Source organism: Giraffa tippelskirchi, chromosome 12, assembly GCF_054371585.1.
Source record: "Giraffa tippelskirchi isolate mGirTip1 chromosome 12, T2T-mGirTip1v1.2.pri, whole genome shotgun sequence".
NCBI lineage: Eukaryota > Metazoa > Chordata > Mammalia > Artiodactyla > Giraffidae > Giraffa > Giraffa tippelskirchi.
The window spans coordinates 35,516,825-35,539,174 of record NC_137286.1 but is presented as its reverse complement, the minus strand read 5'-3'; the positions used below and the strand labels follow the sequence as shown (position 1 = coordinate 35,539,174).

General features: G+C 35.2%; 1 protein-coding gene across 30 annotated transcripts in view; it reads right to left on the bottom strand.

The window, feature by feature from the left end:
• SCAPER (S-phase cyclin A associated protein in the ER) overlaps positions 1 to 22,350 on the bottom strand; it is a 407,833-nt gene that overhangs the window by 271,817 nt on the left and 113,666 nt on the right. For all 30 annotated transcript variants that reach the window (XM_081549564.1, XM_081549573.1, XM_081549582.1 and 27 more), the window contains 5 exons: positions 22,176 to 22,293; positions 21,788 to 21,899; positions 18,056 to 18,196; positions 9,456 to 9,611; positions 4,516 to 4,658 (listed from right to left, as the gene is read on the bottom strand). In XM_081549564.1, coding sequence (XP_081405690.1) covers positions 4,516 to 4,658; positions 9,456 to 9,611; positions 18,056 to 18,196; positions 21,788 to 21,899; positions 22,176 to 22,293 — 670 coding nt within the window. The remainder of the gene's footprint in view (positions 1 to 4,515; positions 4,659 to 9,455; positions 9,612 to 18,055; positions 18,197 to 21,787; positions 21,900 to 22,175; positions 22,294 to 22,350) is intronic.

Genomic DNA, 22,350 nt, shown 5'->3' with positions numbered 1-22,350 from the left:
AAAATATGAACCATTAAAATCAACACATTTTTGCCAATGAGAAACAAGTTTGTTTATTCCTGTAGTGCAAAAATCTGTGCTTCGGGATTCTATGAACTCCTGGAGAGCATTTTCTGCATTCTCTGTTTGTGGAAATGTTTACCCTGCAAAAAGTGTTGAGATGTTTGAAGAAGTGGTAGTCAGTTCACAAGAGGTCAGAGGAATATGGTAGATGAGGCAAAATTCGTAGCCCAATTCGTTCAACTTTTGAAGCTTTGGTTGTGCGACATGCAGTCAAGGTATCGTCGTGGAGAAGAATTGGGCCCTTTCTGTTGACCAGTGCCAGCTGCAGGCATTGCAGTCTTCGGTCATCTCATCAATGTGCTGAGCATACTGCTCAGATGTAATGGTTTCACTGGGATTCAGAAAGCTGTAGTGGATCAGACTGCCAACAAACCACCAAATAGTGACCATGACCTTTTTTGGTGCAAGTGTGGCTTTGGGAAGTGCTCTGGAGCTTCTTCTCAGTCCAACCACTGAGCTGGTCATTGCCTATCATTGAATAAAATCCCTTTTCATTGCACATCACAATTCGATCAAGAAATGGTTTGCTGCTGTTGTGCAGAATAAGACAAGATGACACTTCAAAACAACATTTTTTTTTTGACTTTTGGTCACCTCATGAGGCACCCATTTATTGAGCTTTTTCACCTTTCCAATTTGCTTCAAATGCCACATGACCATATAATGGTTAACGTTACATTCTTCAGCAACTTCTCGTGTAGTTTTAAGAGGATCAGTTTCAACAATGGCTCTCAACTGGGCATCGTCAACTTCCAATAGCTGGCCACTACACTCCTCACCTTCAAGGCTCTCATCTCCATTGCAAAACTTCTTGAACCACCACTGCACTGTACATTTGTTAAGCAGTTTCTGAGACAAATGTGTTGATGTTGCAAGTTGTCTCCACGGCTTTACAATCTATTTTGCACTTGAATAAAAAAATTGCTTGAATTTACTTTTTGTCTAACATCATTTCTATGGTCTAAAATAAATATAAAATAAACAGCAAGTAACAAGTCATTAGCAAAAAACATAAAGTGAGAAATGTGCATTAAAATGATGTATAATATAACCACATTTAAGAATGTATTCCAATATCAAAGGGCAAAGTTCAACAATGCAAAACTGCAATTACTTTTGCACCAACCTAATAGGTTTCTGGACCCAGGAATGAGTTTAAATACTAGTTCTGGAACAGTGAAAGTGAAAGTCGCTCAGTCGTGTCAGACTCTTTGAAACCCCATGGACTGTACAGTCCATGATAGCTCAGTTGGTAAAGAATCCGCCTACAACGCAGGAGACCCCAGTTCGATTCCTGGGTCGGGAAGATCCGCTGGAGAAGGGATTGGCTACCCACTCCAGTATTCTGCCCTGGGGAATTCCATGGACTATGTAGTCCACAGGGTCGCAAAGAGTCAGACACAACTGAGCAACTTTCACTTTCACTTCATTGGAACTGTAATTATAGCACATTGAAAATATACATTTGTCTCTTTTCCTTTATAAAAATCTATAAATTATGAAAGGGATAGAAAAAGCTAATATTCCCAAAGACAAAGAGAACAGGAGAGGAAACGATTACAAACTGTGAGATGTACAAAGAAGTAAGACCATGCTTAGGAAAAAAGCAGTCAAATGCAGCTTTCTCTGAATGAAGCCTTATGTTGGATTTAGTAGACAAGGACTGTAACAGCTATTATAAATATGTTATTAAGAATTAAAAGACAGTATGCCAACCTAAGGAAAAAATATCATGACAACGATTCAACAGATAGAGAATCTCAATAGAGAAAGATTTTTTTAAAAAACTTTCCAACAAAAGAAACTAGGAATCTTTAAACAAATGGCTGATTCGAGGGGTGCAGCAGGGAAAATATAAGATGAATTTGAAGCATCTTGCAGTGCCAGGAAGTAAGAATATGCTCAAAAACCAAAATGATGATGTATATCTAAGGCAAATGGGGGTCAAATGAAAAAGCTCTCAATGTCCAAAGATGAACCAATTTGAGCAACAGAAGAAATGCCATAATACTGGTATATAAATGACATATTGATATAAAATAGGAATTTAATAAATAGGAGAACAAATATCCTGTACAGAAGAAGTGCACACAATTTATGAAGGAATTCTTCTCTTAAGGGGGTAGAGAATAACTCCCCATCTCTTCAGCTTAGCCAGTGCTTAGTGACTTGGTTCCAAGGATGATAGTATACTGGAAATTTAAATTAAAATTAAAGTATACAGTGGAGAAATCTAACAAAACTACCTTAGCCAGGTGATCAAGACTAACAAAATCAGTGAAAACTAAAGGTGATATCATGAACTTTTGACATTTGAAAAATGATAATTCACATTCACCACTGTGGTCTTCCTCCCCAAAACCATAACCTCAATATAACCATGAGAAAAACATCAGACAAATCCTAATTGAGGAAAAGGCTACAAAATACCTGACCACTATTCAGAACTGTCAAGGTCATCAAAACCATGGAAAGCCTGAGAAACTGCTACAATTCAGAAGAACCTGAAGAGAAATGACAATTAAATAACTGAAGAAATAGTGGCCAAATACTTTCAAAATTTGATGAAGACACTAACGTATAGAGTAGGATAATCATGAAGAAAAACAATCTAGACAAATCATAATTAAACTGGTGAAAAACAAAGTAAAAAAGAAATTGAAAACAAAACAAAAAACCCCTCACCATATACAGTGGCAAAACAGTATGATTAATGGCCGAATTTTCATCAAAAACAACAAAAGAAAGAATATTCAAAGTACTGAACGATTTAGCCAGTGCAATATGGCAAGAAAAAAGAAATTAAAGGCATCCGTATTACAAAGCAAGAAGTAAAGCAAGGGCTATTTGCAGATGACATGAGCCTTTATGAAAATGTCCTAAAGAACAAGAACAGCAAAAAAGATAACACTAACAGGAAAACACTCATAGGAAAGTTGGGCAAGATCATTAAAAAACTGTAAAATAAGATAAATGAAAAATTGATTGTATTTCTATACAATAGCAAAAATACTACCAAAAATGAAATAAAGAAAATAATTCCACTTTCAATGACCTCAAAAAGAACACTTAATAAATTTAAGAAATGAACCAAATTTAAGAAATGAATTAAATGAATTAGAAGATCTATTTTCTAAAAACTATAAAATATTGTTGAGAGAAATTAAAGCAGATACAGAGACATACACCATATTCATATATCATAATACACAATATTATAAAGGTGGCAATTCTCACCACAACAATCTATAGATTCAAGGCAGTTGCTATAAAAAAAAGCTTGGAAGCTTTTTATTTTTAAGAAAATGGTGAACATACCCTAAAAAATTATTTGGAAAGCAATTTTGAAAGAGGACAACAACACTGGAGCACTTGTATTACTTGCTTTCAAAACTTGCTATAAAGTTACAGTAGTTAAAACAGTGTGGTGCTAAAGTAAGAAGAGACATCAAAAGAAAAGGATATCAAAAGAAAAGGACAGAGTCCAGAAATAAATTGTCACATCTGTCATTAATTGATCGTGAACAGGTAGCAAGGCAGTTCAATGGTTCAAAGCTAGACTCTTCAACAAATGCTGCTATGATAAATGTGTATCATATGCAAATGAATAAATTTAGATTTTTCTTTTCATACTATATCTAAAAGTTACCTTAAAAGGATATAAAACCTAAATGTGTATCAAACTGAAAACCATAACATTTTGAAGAATATCTTATCACATGGGATATTAAAAAATTTCATAAATAAGATCAAAAAGCAGAAATTAATTTGGCCAACTAAATGCTCTGTCTTTGGTCTTTGGATCTTTTTTAAATTAACTTATTTTAATTGGAGGATAACTTCTTCACAACACCGTGGTGGTTTCTGTCACACTGACGTGAGTCACCCAAGGGTGCTCGTGTCTCCCCATCCTGAACCTCCCTCCCACCCCCCACCCCCTACCCACCCCATCCCTCCGGGTTGTTCCAGAGCACACGCTTTGAGTGTCCTGGTCTTTGAATCTTAAACAAGAGATTTTAAAAAGAAGGAATGGCTAAGTGTCATTTATCATAATGAGAAAGACAACATACTAACTGGACTACTTCCACCAAAGGACCACGCTGTAGCTCCTGTGACCTAGCCTTTGATGTCTGACCAAGTCCAAACCTGGTCCTCTTAACTTCCTGTCACTTTTCCTCCCAATATTTAAGTTAGCTAGTATCAAATTCTATTTCTTACAACTGAAAATATCTTGAAACATCAAGTTTTCCATCCAACAGAAATGTTCAAAAGGTTTCCATTTTAAGTAGAGTGTCTTAATTCCTGGAAATCAAAATTCAGTAAAACATTTCTGTATATGTGACTATTTCTAAAAAATCTACATGATAGTAAATAGCTTCAAAATTTGATCTGAATATGCACTCACTACAAAATGTTCATCAGGACAGAAAATCGAGATAGCAAATGAAGTACCTAGCTCTTTCCCGGGCTGCATCTTCACGGGCTTTTTCCTTTTCTTGCCTCTGTTGTTCAATTCGGGCTTCTTGTTCTTTCCTCTTCATTAACAATTCTTCTACACGGGCCTGCCGTTCTGCTTCTAGAGCTCTCTTACGTTCCTAGTATCAAAAATGTTTTAAAAGATGTTAGAATTATGTGTAAGATGAAGATGATTAAAGGTGACATAGCTTGGACCACAGACTTATATATTCAAGGCAGACAAATACCTGACTTGTCATTATGTTTCTCAGAATTTAAACAAAAATCAAGTATCAATAATATCTGGCCTTCACATGTCACTTATTAGTGCTACAAATAATTATAAGAATAAATGCTATTTTAAGCACTGAAACATGCATATTACCATATGTAAATCAGAGGTCCAGTGTAAGTTCGATGCATGAAGCACAGCACTCACAGTCAGGGCTCTGAGACGACCCAGAGGGATGGGGTGGGGGGTTCAGGATGCAGGGACTCGTGTGTACCCATGGCTGATTCATGTCAATGTATGGCAAAAACCATCACAATATTGTAATCATCCTCCAATTAAAATAAATCAATAAAAAAAAGAATAAATGTTATTTTAGTAGATATTATGTTATTCATATTCTGTGAGAATCTGGTAAATATTTTGTTTAATCACTTCTAAACCCTTGTGTTTAGATGGCTGTAGAAATAACAGAATATGCTGAAGAAAGCATAATTAACAGAATTCATTTCTGAACTAAGCTTTCTTCTTAACTGAAGAAAGCTTGTAGCCAGGCTTCATAGGTGGCTCAGTGGTAAAGAATCTGCCTGCCAAGGTAGGAGCCACAGGAGATAAGGGTTTAATCCCTAGGTGGGGAAGATCCCCTGGAGGAGGAAATGACAACCCACTCCAGTATTCTTGTGGGGATAATCCCATAGACAGAGAAGCCTGATGGGTTACAGTCCATGGGGTTGCAAAGAGTCAACAAATACACACACACACACACACACACGCACACGCACACGCACACGCACACGCACACGCACACACACACACACACGTTTGTGGCCAGGAGAAAGAGGCATTAGAATATAGCATAGTGGATAAGAGAGTGGATACTGCATTAGATTCTCTAATTTTGTTTCCTGATTCCATTATTTACTGTCGGGTAACTCTGGTCTAGTTACATAATATATGTGAATTAGTTTTCCAGAAGACAAAAAATAACAATAGTACTTTCAAGGATACTGTAAAGAACATATGAGATAATACATGAAAAGCACTTACCACAGGGGTTGGCATATACTCAATTCTCAGTAATTATTTATTATAATCATGATTAAGGTAGAAGATACTTCATTAAAACACTGTGATATACTTGCTGTATATATTTTTGCCTACTAGGAGTAGGCAAAATTTTCACCATATTACTAGATATACTAATGTATTTCTTTCAATTCATCCCCATTCTCTAGGTAGCTTACACAACATCTCCCTGGCTGCACCTCTTTATAATAAATAGAACACACTGATCTAGGCTCTAGAAACTACTACTTCGATAACTTTGAGCAAGTCATTTTACCTTAAAGAGACACACCATTTGTCGTGAGATTTAAATTATTAATATAGGTAAGTACTTCGCAGAGTGTTTAGTACATAGTAAAGTGTTCAGTCAATGACTGCAGATAAAGCAGTTTCTGTCTCAAGAACACTGAGGAGAGAAGCAAATATTTCTAATAATTAACTGAACTCACAAAGGTAACTTTATCTCTACAAGAAGTTGTATGTATGCAGGGGAAAAAAACCTTTTTAAAGTAGTACCACCAAAGGGTACCTAATTCTTTTCTTTCTTTCTTTTTTCTTTTCGGAGAGGGGACTGGGAACTAGAGGAATCGCACTGACTTCAGGAGAGTGTATCTGACAGACTGCAGACTGTTAAAGGCATCCAACTAGACTTTAAACAGTCATTACTTTCTGAAATACTATTCATTTCTAAAATATGTTTCCTAAAGATAGGAAACTCTGCACTCCATAAAAGCATCTTGTACAGAGCAGGAGTTTGATAAATACCTATTAAACAAATGAAGCGTAAGTTTTAAAATAATATTCATCACAAATCTGTAAGCTTACAAATATATAGTATAAACCTACAGCAACTGAACTGGAAAGACATCTACCTCTCAAGCCTTCTGAAACCTCTCATAGCCCCATGTACTTTGCTTCACAGTCAAGGATATGTTTACGGTGGCCAAAGAAAGGATTTTGTAACCTTGCCCTTTATGCCTGCATATCACAGGATTATGGCAAGAGGACAAGGCAGACTATCTAAGGAAATTGGGCTTAAAACTAATCTATCAATAATTTATAGAACAAAAATGGCAAATTAAGAATATATGATGGTAGCATTAACTTAGTATTTCACTTGCAAAAAACTCAAGAATCACAACTGCCTTTAACAATTAATTTTGGGAGTTTTTCAAGAGTAAAAGTAAAGCAGATGGGGGTCTCTCTGAATTCTTCATGGAGTTAGTATCTTACTATTACTGTATTTATATGTTTGGCTTCAGTGCCTAGCACATCTAGTAATGACTATAGATTTTAAATTATATATATATATATGTATATAAAACCAATAAATTTTCTACTATCAGTATATAGATTAAACTTGTGTATATAGGTTTTAAACTTCCCATTGAACATTAAATTCATAAGAAATTTCAACATTTTTAAAAAGAAAATTCTGAGTAATCAAAAAATGTGTTAGTGACTGTGAAAAAATCCCTTACTACTTTCAGAAAAGACCTGCTTTGCTTTAAGCCTTAATAAGTGTTCCAAATTATGAAATAAGAGTAATTTTTAAACAGAAAATAACTGCTGTATTTTCAAATCTGCAAAATAAATGTAGAAAAAGTAACCAAAGAAGTCTATTCAAAAATATACAGTATTACTAATATATTTTCCCCCAAAATCCACCTAAGAAGTCACCTCTTCCAGAGAACTTTCCCTGACATTTCCCTCTCACCAACAGAGCTACTTATTCCCTATTCTGTGATACCGCTATAGCCTATACAGGTTTCTATTACATTTTCATACTGTGTTCTATTACTTACTATTAAGGCAAAGATCATTTATTTCTGAATTACTAATGCATAATGGTTATTCAAAAGTAACACATAATTTTCAAAATGATTATTTGTATAAAATGGTCCCACTGCAGAAAGAAAAACAGCAATAAAGCTGAAGAGATGGCCCAAATTAAAATTCAAATATCCCATTTCATTTACTCATCTAAGAGTATTAGCTAATGGACAACTTTAACTTTTAAATGATAAAGATGAAATTTTTTACTGTCCCTTTGATAGGAAAAGCTAAATTTTCCCTAACAGTAACATCCTGTATTTTTAAACATGTTAGCTTGGCACTCAAGATTAAAATAAGACCCTGAACTCAAACTGAACAGAGATTGGGTGAATATGGGACTGCTTGCTAGTACACAAAAACAGCATGAAGTAACCAATAAACTTGAAAGCTGTATTGATATTTTAATCTTCTATAATTACCAGTGAGATAGAGAAGCATAAAATATTAATAACATCCCTAATTTTTAACATAGTAACAAAGCTCTTCATGATCAAGTCTATAACTCTACATGCTGTACTCGCTCATATCTCCTTCTGCATGGAAGCCTATTTCCACCATTTGCAACTATCTCATTACTCAAACGGAGAAGGCAATGGCACCCCACTCCAGTACTCTTGCCTGGAAAATCCCATGGACGGAGGAGCCTGGTAGGCTGTAGTCCATGGGGTCGCTAAGAGTCGGACACGACTGAGCGGCTTCACTTTCACTTTTCCCTTTCATGCACTGGAGAAGGAAATGGCAGTCCACTCCAGTATTCTTGCCTGGAGAATCCTAGGGACGGCAGAGCCTGGTGAGCTGCCGTCCATGGGGTCGCACAGAGTCAGACACGACTGAAGCGACTTAGCAGTAGCAGCAGCAGCATTACTCAAATCTTGGTTAAGGCATCATCTCCTCCAGAAAGCTTTTTCTTGACTTTCTCATGTCTCAATTTCAGTAATGCGTTCTCCTTTGTGCTTCCAAAATGCTTTTTATTGTTACACTTATCCTAATGGGTTAAGATTTATTTACATATACGTCTCTGCATTGTGATCAAAGACATATTTTTTTCATGTCCTTAAGCAAAGCTAATGGCATCCCACTCCGGTATTCTTGCCTAGAAAATCCCATGGACGGAGGAGCCTGGCGGGCTACAGTCCACTGGGTTGCAAAGAGTTGAACACAACTAAGTGACTAACACACACACAAGCAAAGCTCAGCATATGGATAACAGCAATAATTCAATAAATGATCACTGAATGAATAAACAAATAAATATTAGTCATAATAGGTAAAGTATGTGTCTGCGTTCATATTTGATCTTGAGGAAGATCTAAAACAGTTAAAAAACATCACTTATGTTTATGTGTTAACCTTTCTTCCCATTATGAAAATGGTAGCTGACTTATGGTATGCTACAGAGGTTTAAGTACCTGATGATACTGCCCAATATACGACAGGTGCTCCTTGTTATAAGCATAAAAATTGCCCAGTTCTTTAAGGCTATATACACAGGTTCAAGCACAATCCATTTTTAATAGACAAAAGGAACACATTCTTTCCCAACCTAATTAGGAAAGTATAGATAATAATCTGTCCAGAGCAATTTACCTCTTCATCTGGTTGAGACTAGAGATTCAAACTGACAAAGACACTGATAACGTTATCTGAAGAAGTACACACTGCCTTTGCAATCAGACCTCCTGATTTCAAACCATGCTGGACTAAACCAAACACCCTTGGGAACAGAGTCTAGGACTGACTTCTTTTTCTATGCCCAGGGCCTAGGAAATGGACAGCGCTCACAAATGCCTGCTGAATAAAATTCTACCTGAACAGCTTCATCACGTGCTTGCTTCTCTTCCTGTCTTCTCTGACGCTCTTCCTGTAACTCATTAAGCCTCTGCTCATATTCCTTCAATTTTGATAAAACATCATGGCGTTTGTTCTGGGCTTCGAGGGTATTTATAAAAGCAATTTCATTTACCTTCAACAACAACAACAACAAAACACAGAAAGTGAGTTTCAAATTAGGCTCATTCTAAGGCATATCAGACACATCAGATTCTTAACACATATGTTAAGAAATTTAACAGTCTTTATTTAATAATATTAACCAGTTGTATAAGGCATAGAACAAAAAATGAATGACTTACAGACTTTTATTTCAATATTTATCCCCAAAATGGATAAAAATCCAATGTATATAACAAATCCATAGGTCATAGTAAGAAGTGAAACAGAGTAAATAAAGGCCTGCCATCCAAATTTTTTATTGAAATACAAGTGATTTACAATGTTGTTAGTTTCTGGTATACAGCAAAGTGATTCAGTTATACATACATATATGTATTCTTTTTCATATTTGTTTCCATTGTGGTTTTAACAAAATATTGAATTTAATTCCCTGTGTTATACAATATGACTTTGTTATTCATCCATTCTATATATAATAGTTTGCATCTGCTGCTGCTGCTGCTGCTAAGCCGCTTCAGTCATGGCCGACTCTGTGCAACCCCATAGACGGAAGCCCACCAGGCTCCCCCGTCCCTGGGATTCTCCAGGCAAGAACACTGGAGTGGGTTGCCATTTTCTTCTCCAAGGCATGAAAGTGAAAAGGGAAAGTGAAGTCTCTCAGTCGTGTCCAACTCTCAGCGACCCCATGGACTGCAGCCTACCAGGCTCCTCCGTCCGTGGGATTTTCCAGGCAAGAGTACTGGAGTGGGGTGCCATCGTCTTCTCCGAGTTTGCATCTACTATAGGGCTAATAGCTATTATGGGGCTAATGCTGCTGCTGCTGCTAAGTCGCTTCAGTCGTGTCCAACTCTGTGCGACCCCATAGACGGCAGCCCACTACCCCCCAAATTCCCAATCCAATCCTCCCCTGTGTCCTCTCCCCTTGACAACCACAAGTCTATTCTCCATGTCTGTGAATCTATTTCTGTTTTGCAGATAGGTTCCTTTGTGTCGTATTTTAGATTCCACATACAAGTGATATCATAAGGCATTTGTCTTACCTCACTCTATATGACGGTCTCTAGGTCCAACTACATTTCCACAAATGACCCAATTTCATTCTCTTTTGTAGCTGAGTAATATTCCATTGAATGTAGGTATCGCATCTTCTTTATCCATTCATCAGTAGATGGAAATTAAGGTTCCTTCCGTGTCCTGACTACTGTAAACAGCGCTGCAATGAACACTGGGGTGCACGTATCCTTCTGAATTATGGTTTCTCAGGGTATAGGCCCAGTAGTGGTATTACTGAGTCATAGGGTAGTTCTACCTTTAGATTTTTAAGGAACCTCCATACTGTTCTCCTGGAGAAGGCAATGGCAACCCATTCCAGTGTTCTTGTCTGGAGAATCCCAGGGACAGGGGAGCCTGGTGGGCTGCCGTCTATGGGGTCGCACAGAGTCGGACACGACTGAAGCGACTTAGCAGCAGCAGCAGCAGCATACTGTTCTCCATCATAGCTGTATCAATTTACATTCCCACCAATAGTTCAAAATGGTTCCTTTTTCTTCACCCCCCCTCCATCATTATTTGAAGCATTTTTAGAGATGTGATCATTTTTGATCATTGGATCATTTCTGATCCATGTGAAGTGATACCTCACTGTAGTTTTGATCTGAATTTCTCTAATTATTAGTGATGCTGAACATCATTTCATGTGCTTTTTGGCCATTTGTCTGTCTTCTTTGGTGAAATGTCTATTTAGTTCTTATGCCCATTTTTTGACTGGGTTGTTTGTTTTTCTTTTTTGTTGGTATCGAGATGCATGAGCTGTTTGTATATTTTGGAGATTAATTCCTTGTCAATTGCTTTGTTTGCAAATATCTTCTCCCATTCTGAGAGTTGACTTTTCATCTTGTTTATGGTTTCCTCTGCTGTGCAAAAGCTTTTAACTGGGTCCCTTTGTTTATTTTTATTTTCATTACTCATAGAGGTGGGTCAAAAAGATGAGTGTTCTTCCTGTTTTCCTCTAAAAGTTGTATAGTGTCCAATCTTACATTTAGGTTTAATCCATTTTGACTTTGGTGTTAGGGAGTATTCTAATTTCATTGTTTTACATGTAGCTGTCCAGTTTTCCCAGCAACACTTATTAAAGAGACTGTCTTTTCTCTATTGTATATTCTTGCCTCTTCCATAGATTAGGTGACCATAGGTGCGTGGGTTTATCTCTGGTCTTTCTACCCTGTTCCATTGATCTACATTTCTGGTTCTGTGCCAGTACCATACTGTCTTAGTTACTGTACAAATCAATTTTCTTCCACATACACCAAATGAGTTATAATTAGGTACAAAGTACTGAACTACATATACTTCATCCTCAACTTTACATATATTGATTCTTAACAGTCAAGTTTTGCTAGAGAGTACAGTTTTTATGAATACAGTACAGCTAATGATAAGAAGCTGGAAAAATGTCAGTTGGGATCAAACTCCTCATTCTTGAAAGCCAGAAGGATGGCATGCTATTGTGAAAAAGGCAGAGTGAAACAGGTAATTAAACACTGGAGCTGCTCTCTTTGACAGAAGTATAGACTCCAGGAATCCATGCTAAATGAAATAAAACCTATCACTAGATACGTTTCAAACTAAAGCAAGTGTCAAACTCACGGAAGTGTGAATGAAGCTATAAAAAAGATTTCCCAATCTCCATGCCATATAGCCACTTTCATAAGTAAATTAACAACATAATCATTTCTCAAACTAGACTGAAAGTATAAGACAAACAGGTACACTCAAAGAAAATTAATCATACTGTATCAAGGGTCATATCTTAAGCATGACCAAGATGAAAGAAAAAGAAATGGGACCTTAATGCTCCAAACAAAATACATAAAATAAAATTCAGAGGAAAGAATGTGCAAAAATAGAGTTAAAAAATCCAATCTGTAATGCTGGATTGGTCCAAAGTTTTAGTTACACAAGTGGAATATGTTTGGCCATATAACATACAGCATAGTGATAACAGTTAACAATACTGTAACATACACTTGGAATTTGCTTAGAAGATAGATCTGAAATCTTAACATACATACATACAGTAACTAAGAAGTAACAGATGTTTTAATTAGCTGGATTGTAGTGATTATATCAAAATATATGTGTATATCAAAATATCAAGTTGTATACCTTAATATATATAATTCTGATAGTCAATGATATCTCAATAAAACCATAAGTAAGTAAATAAATAAGACATTTCCTGAAAATTACTGGAATAAAACATAAGCAAAGAAAAAGCAGATTTCTTAGGCAAATTTTGTAATGTAAGAGAAGTCAATGTGCACTTGGATTTAAAGGTGCAAAAAAGATGATACAATGATATAATGATAAAATAAAGGAAGACAAGTGAGTTAAGGAAACTTAGGACAAAGGTAACATGATCATAGAATTAACTCGGTTAATTAAGCATGAAAACTGAACAAAGATGGTAAAAAAATCAAATCACTAATGGAGGAAAGGCTTGTTACAATCACAGTTACTGTGAACTTTAAAAATAGAAAATTTATGTATGAGTAATAACTTTTGAACATGGAGAACAAGTTAAAATGACCTAATATAAAAATAATATCTATATTAAGAAAGTCAAAAGAAAATATTCCAATATATTGGGTTGGCCAAAAGGTTCATTTGGTTTTTTTCATATGATGGCTCTAGTAGTGCTTCGTTGTCTTTAACTTCATTTGAAACAATTTTTTTAGATTATATTGTGACAGCTGTCATATCAATGTGTATTTGAAAAAAAACAAAATTTATGAATTTTGACAGAGCCATTTTAATGTTGAAGATGGAAGAAAAAAGCAACATTTTCAGCATATTATTTCAAGAAAGGTAAAAAGGCAACTGAACCACAAAAAATGATTGGTGCAGTGTATGGAGAAAGTGATGTGACTAAACAAACATGAAGAAGGAGCCACTCTTTGATATATGTGGAACCAAATTTCCCGATCATAAGAATCATGTGGAAGGCTTACTACAAACAATAAAGCTCCTCAGAGGTCACTCTAGCATTACTGAAAAAAACCTGCAAAGCTTGGAAATCTCTCTTCGTAACAACTCAGATGACTGTTATAATCAGGCAAGACTAGGAAATATTGGCATGTGAAAAAACCAAAGGTTGGAGGAGGTTTTGTTTCATATATTAAAATGTCTGGGGATGAAAAAAACTGGTAATGTTTCACACAAACTGTTAAGATATTCATGTAATTACACTAAGAACAATTCATTCACAAAATATTTAAATGAATGAGAACAAGAAAAAACTAGATTGTCTATTTTTATTTTCTTTGTATATGTAATACATTTCAAAATAGGATTTCAGAGATTATCGAAGAGAAAACAATGAAAATTAAGAGAACCAATAGGGCAGATATTGGTAGTAGGGTTTTAAAGAAGTACTTCATATTAGCAAAAATTTTAGTATACACTCATCTCAGTTAACTGGAATTATTAAGAATTTTTTAAACTGCAAATGGCAGCTGATATCTTTACGTAAACACAACCAGCAGTTGATCATTTATCTTGATAGAAATTACTTAAAACTATAGCTTGGGTTATTATGTTTACAGGAGTCACTTTGGTTTGAGCATGCTAAGTTGCTTCAGTCATGTCTGACTCTTTGCAACTCTATGGACTGTACCCTACCAGGCTCCTCTGTCCATAGGATTCTCCAGGCAAGAATACTAGAGTGGGTTGCCATGCCCTCCTCCAGGGAATCTTCCCAACCTCTGGCTTAATGAGATTATAATGAAAATAAATATATTAAGCAATTAGGCAAATCAAAATTCATACAAGTCATTTGAAAAAAAAGACCACAAAATGAGAATACTAAACCAATAATAAGAACAGTGGTAAAAGCACAGGCTTTGGAACCACAAACACCAGGATTTTAATTCTGGCTGTGACCATCAACAATCTGCTTTCAGATTGCTCCTCTAAAATATAAAAGTAATACATAGTTCAGAACTTCCACTTCCAGCTATAATGGAGTAAGAGGGTCCAGATGTACCTTCCCACCTTAACTAAAAAATTACATGAAAATATATAAATTACATGAATAATGTAATACACCAAATAGCAAAAGAACAAAGGAGAAATCCACATTATTCTTGCAACAGATGCAGAAAAAGTGCTTGACAAATACAGTATCCTTCATGAAAAAGCACTCAACAAACTAGGAAAATCAAAACCCCTCACAAATACTGATCCAACAATTCTTAAAATTTAGCAAACCAAGGTCTCCAAAATATAAAAATGTTTTTATATCATGACCATGTGAGGTTTATCCTAGTACTACACACTTTGGTATTTGAAAATCAAGTACTGAAATTCACCATTTTAAGATCTTATAAAAACATAATATTATCTCAAAAAATGCAGAAGAAGCAAGTAACCAAATTCAAACTCCATGGTAAAAAAATTTAGTAACTAGGAATAGAAAGGAAGTTCCTCAATCTAATAAAGAATGTCTCTGAAAGATCCACAGCTAATATTATACTTAATGGTGAAAGACTGAATGCTTTCTTCCTAAAACTGGGAACATGGCAATGATGTCAGCTGTCATCACAACTAGTCAATATTGTCCTAAAATAGCAAAAATATTTTTAGAAGAAAATACAACTTAAGGATTTATACTTCCTGATTGCATGACTTATAAAGGTAGAGTAAAAAAGTGTTATTGGTCTAAAAATAGGCATAAAGATAAATGTAACAGAACAGAAAATCAGAAACAAACCCACACATATATGGCCAACTGCTTTTCAACAAGTGTCTAAGGCAATTCATTATATAAAAGATGGCCTCTTTGACAATGATAATGGAACATTAGATATCCATATAAAAAAAATGAACTTCAACCTTACTTTACACCACATATGCAATTTAACTCAAAATGGAACAGACTTCATCATAAAATTTAAAACGTCCAGAGAAAACTTATGGGAAAATCTTAGTGATCTTAAATTTACATAATGATTTTTTAAAAAGGGCATAAAAAACACAAAGTGTAGAAAAAAAGTCAATATATTGGACCTTTGCAATTTTTAAAGCTTCAAAAGACATTTTTAAGAAAATGAAAAGGTCATCCATAGACTGAGAGAAAACATTTGCAAAACACAGATGTTAATATCTAAAATACACAAAATCTTTTAAGAAATCCTGCTATTTGCTACAACATGGATAAACATGGAGGGTACTATACCGAAGTGAAATAAGCCAGATAGAGAAAGAAAAATACTGTATCATATCACTTATATTTGGAATATAAAAGAAAAAGTCAAACTCATCAAAACATATTTTTCTTTCTGTAGCTGATTTCTAGTTTGCTAACCACTGTGGTTAGCAAAAATGCTTGATATAATTTCTATCCTCAACTTAGCAGCAGCAGCGTATTTGTTATGACTTGTTTTATGGTCTAGTATGTGATCTATCCTGGAGAAGATTCCATCTGCACTTGAAGAGAATGTGTATTCTGCTGTTTTTGAATATGATGGCCTATATATATCTATTAAGTCCAATGGGTCTATAGGATTAAAAAGCATCATTGTTTTACTGATTTTCTATTTAGATATGGAACAAACTGAAAGGCTCATTAACAGATGAATGAATAAAGAAGACGTGGGGGGTTATGTGTGTGTATAATGGAATATTACTCAACCATAAAAAGAATGAAATCCTGACCTTTACAGTAACGTGGACGAACCTAAAGAATATTATGTTCAGTGAAGTAAGTCAGACAAAGAAAGACAAATACTGTATATCACTTATACATGGTATCTAAAAAATAATACAAATGAATATATACACAAAACAGATACAGAAAACAAACTAGTGGTAACCAAAGAGAAGGCAGGGGCAAATTGGGGGTACAGAATTAATACATACAAATTATCATGTATAAAATAGATAAGCAAAAATTATATATTGCTATTATAGGGAATCACAGTCATTATCATACAATAACTAACAATGGAGTATCATCTGTAAAAACACTTAATCACTATATTGCATACATGAAACTAATATAATATTCTAAATCAACTATACTTCAATTTTTAAAAAAACTCAAAGAAAGAGACAGTAGAAAAGTATTTGCCAGGGGCCAGAAGGAGACAGACAGAAATAGGAAGAGATTGGTAAAAGGATACAAACTTTCAGTTATAAATAAATCAGACCTGAGCATCTAATGTATAATATGGTAACTATAGTTGATAACACTGTATTGTATAATTAAAACATGATATGGGAAAACTTAAATGTTCACATACACACACAAAAGATAAATACGTGAGGTGATGAATATGTTAATTAACTCAAGGAGAGGAATCCTCCCACAATGTATATGTATATCAAATCATCATGTAAGTATCTATTTCATTTGTTAATTATATGTCAAAAAAGATAAAAAAAAAAAACCTGTTTGAATAACAATAAAACAATCTAACTTTCAAAAATCAACAGATATCTGAATAAACACTGCACCAAATAAGAGCTTCAGATAGAAAAAATACACACATAAAAAGATGTTCAAAAAGCAAATTAAAACCACATAAGAACTATATATACAGACTAATATGAAATGGTTATAATTACAATGTGTAACCATATCAAGTATTGGTGAGAATGTGGCTAACTAGAATACTCATGTACTACTGGTAAGAGTATATAAACTGTTTCTTTAAAAGTTAAACTTCTCATAAGATTCCACCAATCCACTCTTGGGTATTCACCGGAGAAAATAAAAGCACACATCTGCAAAAGGCTTGTACATGAATTTACACAGCAGCTATATCTGTAATAGCCAAAAACTGTAATCAAAACAAATGTCCATCAACAAGTTACTGGATTAACAAACTATGGTATTTCTACACAATGATATACTTCTCAGCAATGCAACGGAAATGATCTACACAACAACATGGATAAAATTCAAACTAACTATGCTGAGTGAAAGATGCCAGAGGAAAGAGTACCTACTCTATGATTCCATTCATATAAAATTCTGGAAAATGCTAACATCCATAGTGACAAAAAGCAGATTAGCAATTGCATGGTAAAAGAGTTGGAGGAAGGAATGAATTACAAAGAGGTATGAAGAAACTTTTGAGGGTGAAGGAACTGTTTATTATTTTCATTGTACTGATGGTTTCAGGAATACATATGTCAAAACTCATCAAACTGATGCTTCACACATGTGTTATTTATTGTCTGTAAATTATACTTCAATAAAGCTATAAAAAGAATATATATCTCATAGGATTATTTTAAGAATAAAATATTGTACATAATAAGTTTCAAATGAGCCTGGAAAAATGCTGTTATTCTGGTACCGAATACACACTTGATAAACATTAACTTCTCATTTAACAATTGAAAAAGTATTTGAGTAACTAATTCAATGTTCAAAACACCTAAGCATACCTTAGCTTCTTCTTCTTGCGCTTTTTTAACAATTGCTTGTAATTGCACCTCTCGTTTGAATTCAGCATGAAGTAATTTCTCTTCCATCATCCTACGTCGTTGGTCTAATAACCCTTCTTTCCACTTCCGGACTTCTTTCTCCTATATGCAATGAATTATCACATCATTAATTTCAGTATACACAGTCATTTGACAAGAAGTACAAACAGGTAAACAGCTTAGGAATTACAAAGTGAAGAACCAGGAAAGATCTAAAGATCATAACTAATTATTAAGAACACAGACTATAAAGCCTGACAGTTCATAATCTACCAGTCACTTGCTAGGTATGTAAACTGGGCAACTTTTTTAGCCTACATCTCAGCTTCCTCATCTATAAAGAGAACAGTAGTAGTATCTAACTCATAGGTTTTAAAGATTGAGTCAGTCAATATATGTAAGGTTTTTAGAATAGTACATTAGACATTGCTCAAGAGAGATATTTGCTGTTATTGCACTATGAGCACACTTAAAAATAGTATTTCTTATCCTTATAAACATTGTCTCTATAACTCAAATTCAAGACAAATGAGTAATTTTATCCTAGAAACTGAAAAATGGTGAGAAGTTTGAAAAGTCGCAATTATCTGCATAAGAACATTCCCTGAAGAAATGTTTTACTTATAGAAGAATAAAGATAATTATGATAGCTGCATTTAATTCCTTAAAACAATATCTAATAGGAGAAGTAAAAGACTTGTCCTGTGCTTCAACATATTAGAACCAGAACCAAAAAGAATAAAGAAAATCAATGCTTACTTAACATGAATGGGAAGATAACTAACATTTAAGTTGAATTTTAGCTACATAATAATGGGTTTAACCACCTTAAAAAGTATGATGCAGAAAGAGCACTGAAATAGGAGGTAAAAACAGGTCCTTAAAGCCCCAGCTCTGCAAATGATTGGTCATGTGACACTGGAGACAGCCCTTAGTCTCTCCTAGATTCAGTTTTCACATCTATAAAATGGGATTCAGGATCTGTTCAACTCTGTGCCTCACAGAAGTACTGTTGTGATCATATGAGACCATATATGTAAGAACAGTAATGAAACAATAACCACTGTACAAATGGAAGGTGAGATTTATCATTTGAATTAACTAAAGTGATACTGACATTGATGGGAAAATTAAACCAGAGAACTTCTAATGTCTTGTACAATTTCAAGAATTTATTATTGTGTTTGCATGAATTATCTGGAGATTATATTATATAGTGAGAAAATAAACTATATAATTTTGTTTGCATTAAAAACACAGTAAGAAGGGAAAGTATAATTATGTTAGAACATTTTTCTGAAGCTTAAAATGAAAAAATATATTAACTCTTGTAGAACCCCATTACAAGGAGACTGTTTTTCATACTTGATTTATCCAAACTAAATGATTAAAATAAAAATAATTAAATTCTTGAGATTCAGGTAAAGAGAAAAATTACAGATTTTTCCTTTCCCAACAACTTTTCTACTGCATTAAGGAGAATCTTACGTCATCTCATTTTACAGTCAAACTATTTGACCTAATTATCTCTTCCAATTTTAAAACACACAAAAGGAATGAAAATACTTTTAACCTATGCATATTAGTCCTCCTTTCTAGGATCACAAGGTAAACAAAAGAGTTTACCTATACTACAGGGGAGGGCTTCCCTCATAGCTCAGTCGGTAAAGAATCTGCCTGCAATGCAGGAGATTTGGGTTCCTTTCCTGGGTTGGGAAGATCCCCTGGAGAAGGAAATGGCAACCCACTCCAGTATTCTTGCCTGGAGAATCTCATGGACAGAGGAACCTGGCAGGCTACAGTCCATGGGGTTGCAAGAGTCGGGCATGACTGAGTGACTAACATACTACAGGGGCCACACGACTTCTGTTGTGCTGTATCAAGTATCTGTAGTACACAGACTCCAAGATGGCTCCAAATGATCCCAGTCACCTGGTATTCAGACCTTTGCATATTTCCCTCCCACATTCTATCAGGACTGTGACCAATCTGTTGTTGTTCAGTCATTAAATCGTGTTCAACTCTTTGCAACCCCATGCACTGTAGCATGCCAGACTCCTCTGTCTTCCACTATCTCCCAGAGTTTGCTCAAATTCATGCCTACTGAGTTGGTGATACTATCTAACCACCTCATCCTCTGCTGCCCTCTTCTTTGGCTTTCAATCTTTCCCGACATCAGGGAAAGCTGTACTTTCTTTTCCAGTAAGTTGCCTCTTTGCGTCAGGTGGCCAAAGTACTGGAGCTTCAGCTTCAGCATCAGTCCTTCCAATGAATATTCAGGACTGACTTCCTTTAGGATGGACTGGTTGGATCTCCTTGCTGTCCAAGGGACTCTCAAGAGCCTTCTCCAGCACCACAATTCCAAAGCATCAATTCTTGGTGCTCAGCCTTGTTTATGGTTCCAAATCTCACATCTATACACAACCACTGGAAAAAATCATAGCTTTGACTGTATGGGACCTCTGTCAGCCAAGTGATGTCTCTGCTTTTTAATACACTGTCAAGGTTTGTCATAACTTTCCTTCCAAGGAGCAATATAATTCAGCAAAAGTGATAGTACATCACTTCTAAGATTAGGTTATAAAAAGACAATGCAGCTTCCATTTTGGCAGCTCACTTATTCTCTCTTTTCCTCTCTCGGACTATTCTGTGGCAATGGTAGCAGCCATGTCATGAGAACACTGGGCTGTGGAAAGACCCACATGGCAAGAAATGGAGGTCCACAACCAACTGCTGAAGAGGACTCCAGGCTTGCCAAAGCCACATGAGGGAATCTGAAAGTGGATCTTTCAGCTCCAAACAACTGCTGCCTGAGCCAACACACTGACTGCAACCTCACGAGAGACTGTGAACAAACAAACAAAAATCACAACATAAGCCACTTCCAGTTTCCACACCCAAGAAATTGTGAGCTAATAAACGTGTGTTGTTTTAAACTGCTGAGTCTTGAGGTCCTTTGTTACACAGCCCACATAACTAACCCAGTACTCACATCTGCCATTCTTGACCATATACATACAGAATAACAGTCACCCAAGTACCATGCTACAGTTTTACATACTTGCTACATTCACCAACATAGCTGGTTAACAGTTATAAATGCCATTTTATGGATAAAGAAATTAAAAGGCAATATCATTAAGTAATTTGCCAAGGGCACCCACCACATCCTATCATATGGTTAAAATCAGGATTTCACCAGACTGGCTATCTCTAGAGTCCATGTTCTTTCCACTACACCACACTGACCAAAAGTTCCACTGCTCTAAATATTCCAACATGGCAGGCAGATTCTTTGCCATCTGAGACACAAGGGAAGCCCCATAAATCTAATTAGTGCCCTGCTTATTAAAATTTGACCATCTTAGGTTCAAAACTATCCTACCAATTCATCAAACACTTTGCACAAGACTGACCAAGGAAACCCCCAATGAAAATGGCAAAAGACAAAGTACAGCTTTAATAATCCATGCAAACTGCAAAACATCAATTTACTAGCTTTTCTAGGAATGACAAATTCTGATTTCTTTTTTTAGAAAGGTACAGGTAATTTTCAGTAGATAGAAATGCTTTTATTTTCTAGTGAATTTATTTTTACTGTTCTTTTAGCTTCTCTGAAACCAGAAAAAGTCAATATGAAGATAAGCCCAGCAATTTAAGGCAATCATGATTCTCTAAAAATTAAAAACTCACCCTTTCTAACAATTTCTGAAGCTTTAACGTTTTCTGTTCACGTAACTTTTCCCTGAGCTGCTGGGCTTTCATTTGTTTTTCCTCGTGTTTCTTCTTAGATTCTGCAATTGTTCTATTAACACAAACAAATCGACAAGACACACAAATGTTTACATGATAAAGCCAAAAATATCTTTAGTCTTCAAAGTTCTTAAAATAAATATAAACAATATACAAAACTAATTTGGCCTAACATTTCAGGAAAACATTATTACTTTTCAAAAGATCTGAAATTGTCCTGAATAATGCACCTTAAAATAGTATCAGTATGTAACGACTCCATTTAATAATTAAGAATGGCTAGCTCCCTTCCTGTGAAACATTTCAAATTAATTTTCAAAGGCCAGACCTTTTACGAGATGGTGAGGAAAGTTTTTCATGCATATGAATTCCATGTCCTGGAGGCCTAGCAGGTTCTTCCTCTACAATATCCCCCCAGGATGTATTCTGGCGCCAAGATTCACGAGCTATTTTCAGAAAAAAGAAAACCACTGTTACTGTTTAACCACATAATTCTATAAAAT